General features: G+C 46.1%; 1 protein-coding gene across 2 annotated transcripts in view; it reads right to left on the bottom strand.

Annotated features, from left to right (window-relative positions):
• Positions 1–743: 743 nt before the first annotated feature.
• The window catches only part of IMMT (inner membrane mitochondrial protein), a 68,595-nt gene continuing 58,884 nt past the window's right edge, over positions 744–10,454 (bottom strand). For both annotated transcript variants that reach the window (XM_068275394.1, XM_068275403.1), the window contains 3 exons: positions 8,866–8,997; positions 5,810–5,939; positions 744–1,455 (listed from right to left, as the gene is read on the bottom strand). In XM_068275394.1, the coding sequence (XP_068131495.1) occupies positions 848–1,455; positions 5,810–5,939; positions 8,866–8,997 (870 nt within the window). In that variant the 3' untranslated portion in view covers positions 744–847. The remainder of the gene's footprint in view (positions 1,456–5,809; positions 5,940–8,865; positions 8,998–10,454) is intronic.

Below are 10,454 nucleotides of genomic sequence, written 5' to 3'. Positions count from 1 at the left end.
GCTGCGGAGATATCGCCTGCAGCATAAAAAAGGAAATCTTGCAGCACAGGATCGCACTGTGCATGTGGGCGGGGCAGCGTGAATTTTAGGGCAGCACAATTGGACACAGCACCGGCAGGGACGTGCGATTGAGTCACATGCATGGGAACCGATGGCGTCAAAACTACACTGCATCAGGCTTAGGCAGCCACAAGTGTGGCGTAGTTTTAAATACAGCTGGTCCTGAACTGGTTAAAAGAAGCTCATGGGACTCCATTCATAAACATCTACATAAACATTGAATGTTGGATAAACTGATTCTTTAAAGCAAACTTAGGAGGTTTACAATGCCTTCAAATGGATACTTACCGCAGGAGGGGAAAGCCTCTGGATCCTGCAGAGACTTGATCTAGCACTGGGACCGACCCCCCCCCCCCCCCCCCCCAAGGCGTGGCCACACTGCGCCTGCCCAGTTGCACAGACTCACTCGAACTCCCACGGGAAAAGCAAAGCCCAGTCAGGTCCATGCTACTGAGCAGATGGCTCACACATGAGCAATAGCATGGACAAGAACAGGCTCGGCTTTTTCTGGAAAAGCCCATGCGGATCCGTGCGCATGCTGTAGATAAGAGATTCTTTGGGGGTCACGTCTTTGGACCGATCTGGGGGAGGAGAATGGGGAAGTCTGTACAGGATCCAGAGGCTTTCCCCTCCAGAGGTGAGTACTGGTTTCTGTTCAGATACAAAATGGCTGACCCTCGGCATATAAGCACTAACACAATTCTTTATTGTTTTCTCTGTGTGACAAAAGGGTACTTTGATTGAACACTGCAAAAAAATTGGAATAAATTTAAGACCCCTCCTGTCATTATTGCACTTGTGTGGTGCCTAAACCCACTGCGCTGGCATAAGCGGACAGGATATCGATGACCTGCTTGGTTTCTAGCGTCAGACGGGCCTCGTTGAGCCAGTCGTGGGCCACCCTTCTAGGCTCTCCTCTCAGCTGATTGACAAGTTTAGCGGCCAGCTCCAAGTCGCCGTGTTCGATGCAATAAGAGGCATAAGAGAGCAGCTTAAATGTGTCCAAATCCTCGGAAGTCAACTCGCTGGGGGGTTTCAGCTGCTTAGGTTCAAATACAAGAATAGCCTGCAGATAGGAGAGGAGGTATTGGTAGAGACTGTTTCTGGTTTCATCGATGAGTGCCACCCGGCGGGCCAAGTTACGGACGGTATTGAAACGGGCCCGCAGGGCCTCCTCGCTGTACACACCCCGGTGAAGGGACTCCTGGGGTATGGCCGCAGTCAGTGCTTCTGTAAATTCATTATTGGAGCAGCTTTCTCTGATTCCCTGTACTGCGCCCTCTAGAGGCTCAGTCGGGCTTTCACCAGAGGCTGTTCTCAACGTGAACTTGAGTGCTTCGATAGAGAGCCACAGGTGGTGGGCCTTCCTGGCCTCCTCTTCAGCGGCAGCATGTCCTGGAGGAGAGAACATACAGTGATAGGTCTATGAATATCCTAGCTCCTAACTGTCCCTCTTTTGGAGCCCTGTCCCGCTTTCCTTCTCATTTGTCCCTCTTTCAGGATTTGTCCCTCTTTCTAAGTAAATATGTATATTTCTCTATTTAAAAAAAGTGTTTGATTGACTCTAAACTTTATTCCCATCCTTTAAATTGATATATTACCAATTTTAAAATGTTACAATGAAGGAAAAATAACCAGGATAGAAAGGACGAGTGTGGTTTGAATTACAAAACATATTTTTCTTAAATCTTTATGGTATGCGTGACTAGGGGTGTGATGGGGGAGTAATTAGGGGTGCTGCAGGGGCATGGCTTAAGTGTCCCTCTTTCTCATCTCAAAAAGTTGGGAAGTATGGAATATGTTTAATCATGCAAGCCATGGTGTGTGTGTAAAAAAGTAAGCTATGACACTTTGTATGTAGCACTTCTGTAGGACTTTCAGCAAGTGCAACCCATGGATCCCAAAGAATGGATTTGTTAATTAACAACTTAATGACAAGCAGACTTATAAAAACATCCTGGAGCTATTAAGAGGCTCTAGCAGGACGTTTTTATAAGTCAAACAGAGTTGCTGCCGTTGTGCATGTGCACACTCCCACGGGCGCAGATGCGTGTTCTCGTGCGATCAGTGAAAAAATACCACCATAGAAAAAATACACCTTTATTTCCAAATAATATGTTGTCACCATACTTTGTACTAGGGACATAATTAAAATCTTGTGATAACCAGGACAAATGGGCAGATAAAACGTGTGGGTTTTATGTACAGTAGCAGTGTTTATATTAAAACTATAGGGGATAGAATTGGAGAAAGTATTCTTTTTTTCCTCATTTTCCCCTTTAAAATGCATAGAAAATAAAATAATTACTGAAAACAAATATCAACCCCAAAAATGGTGGTGAAAAAAAAAACCAAGCTATAGATCATTTCATTGTGATTAGTAGTGATTAAGCTATTGGCAAATGAAAGGGATGAGCACTGAAAGGTGAAAAATCGCTCTTGTCCGTTAGGGTAAAACCCCCTTTGGGGTGAAGTGGTTAATTGATACAACTCGTACATCTGATGTCTCTGCAGGCTACAGCTCATCTTAGGCCTGGTGCACACCAAAACCCGCTAGCAGATCCACAAAATGCCAGCAGATTTTGAAACGCTTTTTGTTATTTTTCTGTAGCTTTTCACCTAGCATTTTGCGGTTTTGTGAAGCGTTTTTGGTGTAGTAGATTTCAGATATTGTTACAGTAAAGCTGTTACTGAACAGCTTCTGTAACAAAAACGCCTGCAAAACCGCTCTGAAGTGCCGTTTTTCAGAGCGGTTTGCGTTTTTCCTATACTTAACATTGAGGCAGAAACGCATCCACAATCCAAAAAATGCCTCACCCCGGGAGTATGCGTTTCTGCAAAACGCCTCCCGCTCTGGTGTGCACACCCCCATTGAGATACATTGACCAAGCGGATCCGCAGCCGCAAGCGGCTGCAGAAACGCTGAAAAAGCCGCTCAGCGTGCACCAGCCCTTACTCCTGGAAACACAAATTGCTCTCATATGATTTTAAAGTGAACCTCCGGACTAAAAATCGACTCAGCAGCACTGAAAAGGCTTGGTGTTTCTGTAACAGTTTTACAGCATCAGAACTTTGTTTCTCTTATACAAGCCTCATTTTTAGCTGCACAGAAGAAAACTGCCCGGGCAGTTTTCCCCTTATGCTGTGCAAAGCATGATGGGATTCCTGATTTTGTTGTTCTCGTTCTGCTGTTTTGATGCAATTTTTTTTTTTTACATTTTGAATTTGACATTTGAAGCCTAGCACATGCAGCTGGGAGGGGTAAACAGGACACAGGATAGTTGGAACTGTCTCCTGCTCCTTGTCACCTCCTTTCAACCAAAAAGATGGCTGCCCCCATGACAAAGATGGCAGCCCCCATGAATCACAAACATTTGCCTGTTCTTTTAAAACAGGGTGGGTAAGAGATTATATTACCCATCTATTCTAATTAACATAACTAATGTAACTTGATGACAGTATGTTTGTTTAGGCTGAAGTTCCCCTTTAAAGAGGGATATGGTGTCTGCCATTTCATCCTTGTAAACAATGCCAGTTGCCTGGCTGTCCTGATAATCACACCTGAAAACAAGCATGCGGCTAATACAGTCAGGTTTCAGCCAAAGACATCTGATCTGCATGCTTGTTCAGGGTCTATGGCTTAAAGTATTAGAGGCAGTGGATCAGCAGGACAGCCAGGCAATGTGCATTGTTTAAAATTAAATGTCAGCCTCCATATCCCTCTCAATTCAGGTTTCCTTTAAAGTAATGCATGGTGTATGTGGTGCATGGTGCGCATGGATACATTACATTAGATCCCTTGTGCGATTGGTAAGATGCACTGTCTGTCCCGGGAGAGGAAGTTAGGATGTGTGCTCCTAATCCCTAGATAGGTTTGATGCAATGAATGTGTTTGCATGTCTGCACTATGCATGTTACAGTGAGTTAGGACACCTATGTTTACCTGGGTACTTCTGCGCAGTATAGGTGACTAAGCATAAGAATGCATTCTTCTGTGAACTAAGGACCCAGCTTTTAACTTAGCTGTAGGGATAACAGTGGTGCCTGGATGAGTGAATCTGTGAATGCATTAGTTTGAACATTTGCATGCGAGAATGCAAAGGGTTAATTTTTTTCCCTTTTAACATAAACCTGTAATAAGACGTTAGTGACAGCGCTCCCGTCTGTGCAGGACACCTCGCGCAATACAATGGAGTGGAAGAAGCCAAGCCCGATCTGCTCCATGCTGTGTAGGGGTATCCTGCGCAGTGCAGCCGCACTTGATCTTTAAGGGCTTGTCGAAGAGGTTTATGGGGTCCCGGCCCTGGACTGGTGGAGGCAAGTAGGACGGAGGATTATCCAGAGGCTTCCCTTTAGGCCTCCTTTTCATGGACTGTTGAGCTGTGTGCTCAGCAAGCAGTTACCAGGCAGCAGTGAGCACTTACCAGGCAGCAACAAGCAGTTACCAGGCAGCAACAAGCAGTTGTGAGAGTTTGAGAGGCATTTCACTGCCTATCAACAGTACATGGAAAAGAGGCCTTACGGAGTTAACTACTTAAAGACCAGGGAATTTTCCTATGATCGGTGCTGCGTGGGCTCTCCAGCCCACAGCACCAATCAGGATTGAGCCAGGGCGACCAGACTTCCCCCCCCCCCCCCCTTTTTCCCCGCCAGGGGGATGTCCTGCTGGGGGGATCTGATCACCGCCGGCTATTTTTGCTTAGAGGGGGGGGCTCCTCAAAGCCCCCCTCCGCAGCGATTTCCGCCCTCTCTGCCCTTACCTGCCTCTCCCACAGGCTATGGGCTGTGCAGGACGGATATCCGTCCTGCGCAGTCTGGGATAGGCTTCAGCCTATCAGATGCCGGCAACCCCCGGCCAATCGGAGGCCAGGGATCGCAGATCTGCTTTACGGCGCTGCTGCGCAGCAGCACCATATGATGTAAATAGCGGGGATTTCTTCCCCGCGTGTTTACATTTCGCGTGCGAGCCACGATCGGCGGCTCGCAGTCTGTTAATGGAGACACCCTCCGTGAACTGACATGGAGAGGCCGCTCGAACGGGCGGCCGTTTCCATGTAATGCCACTTACAACCTGCCGTCGCCTATTGGCGTTAGGCGGTCGTTAAGTATCCATTTGGGGCATTTTCTTTTCTTCCACAGGTCCTCTTTAGAGCCAATTGGTAATGAAGCCTTTTTGATTCTGTCCCCACACCAGATGTTCAACTATGTTAACCATGCAAGCCTAGACGAATGTTGCCGGGAGGCTTAAAGTGCACCCAAGGCAGTTTTTAAAATACAAAAAAGGGACACAGAGGCATGTTCCCATCTGAAGGACATGCCTCTGTGCACCCCCGACTCCACTGACAGCCGCCCTCCCCCCAGTGACAAGCAGACTAATGGGTAAGGGCGTCCCTTGCAGGAGAGGAACTCCTGCATAACGCCCCTTATCTGCCTCTAAAAGCCTCTCACTGGCTCTCCTTGGCCTTTTCTCCGCCTCCCACAGGCCCCTCAGCCAATCACAGCTTTGTGCTCTCAGAGCAGAGCTGTATTTGCAGTGTCGTAGCCCCAAAGGTCACAGAACCGAAAGTGCTGTAATACAGCAGATAGGAGCGGTGGAGACAGGCGTGTCCCCCTGCCTAAGGACTGGCTATTGTGTGGGAAAGGCTTCTAGTTTCATGGCTGCACATTCCCCGTATTAATACTGAGAGAAGTAGAGCCTCATTTCTGCACCCTGGTGAACGGTTTTCTCCTGAAATGAAAGCAGCCTCACCTTCCACAGCCTGCTCGATGCCCTTCAGTCTTGCATAGGCCGTGTTGATATCCAGCGTGAAGCCATCCAGCTGTTCCTGAGAGAGACGTCTGAACTGCATCTCTTGTTCAGCCAGTTTCTCAGATAGGTTCTGCAGAGAGAGAATGTACATCGTCACTCGTTGTCCATGGGGATAGCGACAGGAGGAGGAGGAAGCCAGTCATACCTGCTTTACATACACATTTTTATTTGAATGGGACGTAAAACATCTGATATTCACACAATTCCACTTCTGCCCCATGCAGAGATGTTACTGAGCCCTATGGCCTTGTTTCCACTAGAGGCGATCAGGGCTGTGGAGTCGGAGCAATTTGGGGGTACCTGGAGTCAGTTATACAAAAACACAAAGACTCCAAAGCCTAATAAATGTAATCTTTAACTACTTCTGTACCAGCAGTCTCTGCCCCCTTAAAGGGAACCTTAACTGAGAAGGATATTGATATTTCCTTTTAAACAATACCAGTTGCCTGTCAGTCCTGATGATCTCTTTTGGCTTCAGTAGTGGCTGAATCACAGACCTGTAACAAGCATGCAGCTAATCCAGTCTGACTTCAGTCAGAGCACCTGATCTGCATGCTTGTTGAGGGGCTGTGGCTAGAAGTATTAGAGAAACAGGATCAGCAGAAGAGCCAGGCAACTGGTATTATTTTAAAAGGAAAAATCCATATCCTCAGTTTAGGTTCCCTTTAAGGGCCAGAGAATGCTGGCATGGTAAAACGGCGCTTACTGGCAAATCGCTGCAATCATTCGCCGCCCTTGCCGTTGTGTCCCCGCTGCAGGGCCCTCGCTCTGCCATCCCTATGACAGCAGAGCTGTGAGAGCAGGCCAGGAGCCGCTTTCATTGGCTCCTGATGCTGTCAATCGATGTAAGCCAATGGGATTGGCTTACAGTGATGACAGGGTCAGGAGCCAATGAAATAGTCTCCTGACCGTCTCACACAGCTCTGCTGCCATATAGACGGCAGGGTGAGTGATCTGCGGCCAGGAGAAAGCGGCTCGATTGGCGGGAGCGGCGGAAACGCTTGGCGACGAGTGTTGAAATCTACGTCCTGTCAGATCCGCACAGCCCCAAGCAGGACGTAGATTTTAACTGCGTCGGTCTGGAACCGGTTAATTAAGAGAGAAAAAAAATATATATAAAATATTTTATTTCTCAGATCATATTCATCATAAATAACTTGCATAAACAGTAATAGCATTGCTTGGTGCACAAAAAATAAACCAATTTTACTGTAAAAAAAAAAAATAATAAAACAAATTTAAAAAAAACTGTTACTTGTGCTGCTGAAATAAAGCAGTCATCAGATTTTGAAATCAGATATAAATATGTAACATCTCTGCTATAAGGATAAAGCCTGATGTGTAGTTGTGTCACTGGTAGGTGATGGTCAATGATATGCAAATAATTCTGTGTTGATGCAGGTCTATGCATATTTTGTATGCAAATGTATGCAGCCAGAAAATGAACTAATCAAATTCCACCTTTGCAGGAGATGATTGGTCAATTCTCAAGCTGTATACCTTTTCATACACAACTTGCATAATCCTGCATCAACTCAGAATTATTTGCATCTCAATGACCTTCCCTAGTCACCATTGTGACATCCAGCTGAGCTATTTCGCAAACTGACATTCATATATCATTTTAATACATTACAAAAGCCTAATCATTTTTCTATACAAGCTGTAATTTGTATAAACAAGTGCATTTGAGTGTTAACACATGTATTAACACTATTGTCAACTCCTGTACCAATTCTACATTAATGCGATGGCTGAACCAGGGTAGGGTGTCTGCTTTCTAGTCACTAGATTTTTGTTCCCAAACACAGATGTCATTTTAATAGAGCTTTACAATTCCCAAGCTTTGGCAGTGATGAAATGTCTTATGTTGCATACTTTTAATCAACAAGATTGTTTGAGTTGGTGGAATCCTACACTGAGGAGTCAGGTGATTTGTGTACAGACTCCACAGCCCTGGGGTGATTTGCTGCTTTCTCTCTGTATGTGAATTCGGACCGGGGAATGCAGCCTTTAGGGCTCTTTCACACTACAGGCTTTATCACACTAAAAGGCTTAAACGCTGCGTTTTGGCTGCAGGCGTTTTGAAGGCGTTTTAACGCCAACACATTACTATCAATTGTAATGAGAAACGCCGCGGTCGGCCCTAAAAAAGCTCCTGGGAGCTTCAAAAAGCAACGCTCCAAAACGCAGCGTTAAGTGTGAAAGGTAAATGGAAGTCTATGGACATTCATTTTACCTTGGAAAACGCCAACTATGGCCGTGGCGTTAAAACGCAGAAAAATCCCTCTAGTGTGAAAACTCCCTTAGAGAACAATGGATGGGGTGGGGGAAATATGACGGCATGTAGCATTTTCATGCATCGACACACTCCAGCATGGTGGAAACAGGCCCTTAGTATTCTCATAATTTGAAACGTGGTGGTTGTTTTCTGATTTGGGCCTATGAATTCTACACTACATAGTATTCATAAAGAAAATGGGAAAATGTCAAGACGTGATCATGCAACTAGCGTTCACACGTTGTTTTAGTAGCAAAAAAAATGGTTAAGAAGAATAAAGTGAGTGTTCTGGATTAGCCAAGTCAAAGTCCTGACCGTAATCCAATGGAAATGTTGTGGAAAAACACGCAAGTGAAACGCAAAACTGATCAACAGTTACCACAACATACTTTTGCCACACCCATGTTATCGGATGCTTTTTTTTCCCCAATTACCAAATGTAATCATTTTGATTCATTTTTTTTAACTAGATTTTATTTATCCTCTACAGATGATGGTTTAGATCACATTCATTTAAAAATTATTTTAAGCACCACTGTATTTGTCCTAAGTGAGTTTGTATCTTCTATAATGCGTATCACAGAGGACAGCCGGGTTTGTCCTACATGGATAACAATTTAAACCTACATTTTATTCACGTGCAGCACCTGCCTGGCTTCTCCAGTGTGAGGTTGAGAAAGTCTGCCATTGAGGTGCATGACACAGCTGTACCCACCTGCTGGAACTCGGCCTTCAGCTCCTGTTCCTGTACAGTGACCACATCCTTCAGGTGATCAGAGTGTGCGGCTGCCTGTCTGCGCAACTGTGTCCTCATCTCCGCCTCCATCACCTCACGGACCTCCTCCACCTGCAACAATGCTACATTTACACCGGGCACGCCAACAACATGTCCACCTGGCAACCAGCACACTTTATTCATGTGGATCATACATGACTGCAAGGACTTCTTATAGTATGAGGCTTGCTTAGAAAATTTCTCAGAAAATATTTATTCAAAAAAGTATAATGAATATTTTCTACCTAATTGTCCATCAACTTGTCCATCCTTATGCGAGTGTGCAGCATGTGCATGGGTGACTTGCCTATACCAGCTTCTTGGCACCTTGATGGCCATCGATACACATGTAAGATTCTTGGCAGAAGCAGCCCAGACTGGCCGTCTCAGGCAAGAACCATCTAGCGCAGGGGTCAGGAACCTTTTTGGCCGAGAGCCATAAATGCCACATATTTAAAAATGTAATCTTGTGAGAGTCATACGTTTCAAACTGGAACAGTGTACATGCACAGCAGAGGGCTGGGCAACGGAAGTGTCAGACGTCTTCAGCTTCTCTTGGGTTTTATTAACAGAAGCAAATTCCCCGAGACCAAGACAGGAGAAATACCGACTAACAGCTTGTACAATTTAGCTTGCCAACTTGGGGGTTGATTCATGAGATCCCGCACTTTAGCCCAATTGGCTGCCTGTCCTATTAGGCCAATCAAAGTGTGGGGAACTCGTCCTACAAAGTCACTGGACCTGACAGGGTCCAGAGTGGGACAATTGGAGCAGCTGTTCATTTTGGGGGGAGCACAAGTAAGTTAGTAGCGCATGCTACAGCAGTAGCGTGCCTACTTTGAAAATTTTACTTGCGCTGCCACACTAAGCTTCACTTCTTGAGCAGTGTAGCTTAGTGAAATCAACCCCTGTGAACCAGAAGTAGCCATCAAAAAAGCCACATCTGGCTCCCGAGTCATAGGTTCCCTACCCCTGATCTAGCATAAGTAAAAGCTAGGCTTGTTTCCCACTTGAGCGGAAGAAAGATAGGCACGGCTCTGTCCATATAGCATCCGCACTGCGCTGTCGACAGCGATTGCCACTTACGTGTCCCGCTGCCAATCGCCGCCTCTTGGTCACTCTGCACTCAGCCTGGCAGGAGCATGGGGCTCTCCATAGGCTGCATTAGACCAATTTTCCCTAGCAACAGGTACAATTTTCGTTGGTCAACCATGAACCAATGAGAATTCTCCTTGTTGATGAGGATTCCCATTGGTCTTTTGCAGCCCAATGAGAATCTCCATACTTCTGCCGGAAACTGGGCTGTATCCGAGGAACCGAGCGGTGGTGGGACAGGTAGCCTAGCGCAGATGCATTACTCCCATAGGCTATATCCCTGCTCAGGATTATCGTAGACTGGACAGATGTGCGACGTGCTCCCATGGATCCATTGCATAGGAGCCGTTCACTGTCAGTTTAGCAATGAGTGGGAAATGGACAAAATATGTCCATTCTCCGCTCAAAAGATCAACGGGGCTGCCAGGCTACTG

Source organism: Hyperolius riggenbachi, chromosome 1, assembly GCF_040937935.1.
Source record: "Hyperolius riggenbachi isolate aHypRig1 chromosome 1, aHypRig1.pri, whole genome shotgun sequence".
NCBI lineage: Eukaryota > Metazoa > Chordata > Amphibia > Anura > Hyperoliidae > Hyperolius > Hyperolius riggenbachi.
This window is presented reverse-complemented; position numbering and strand designations above follow the sequence as displayed.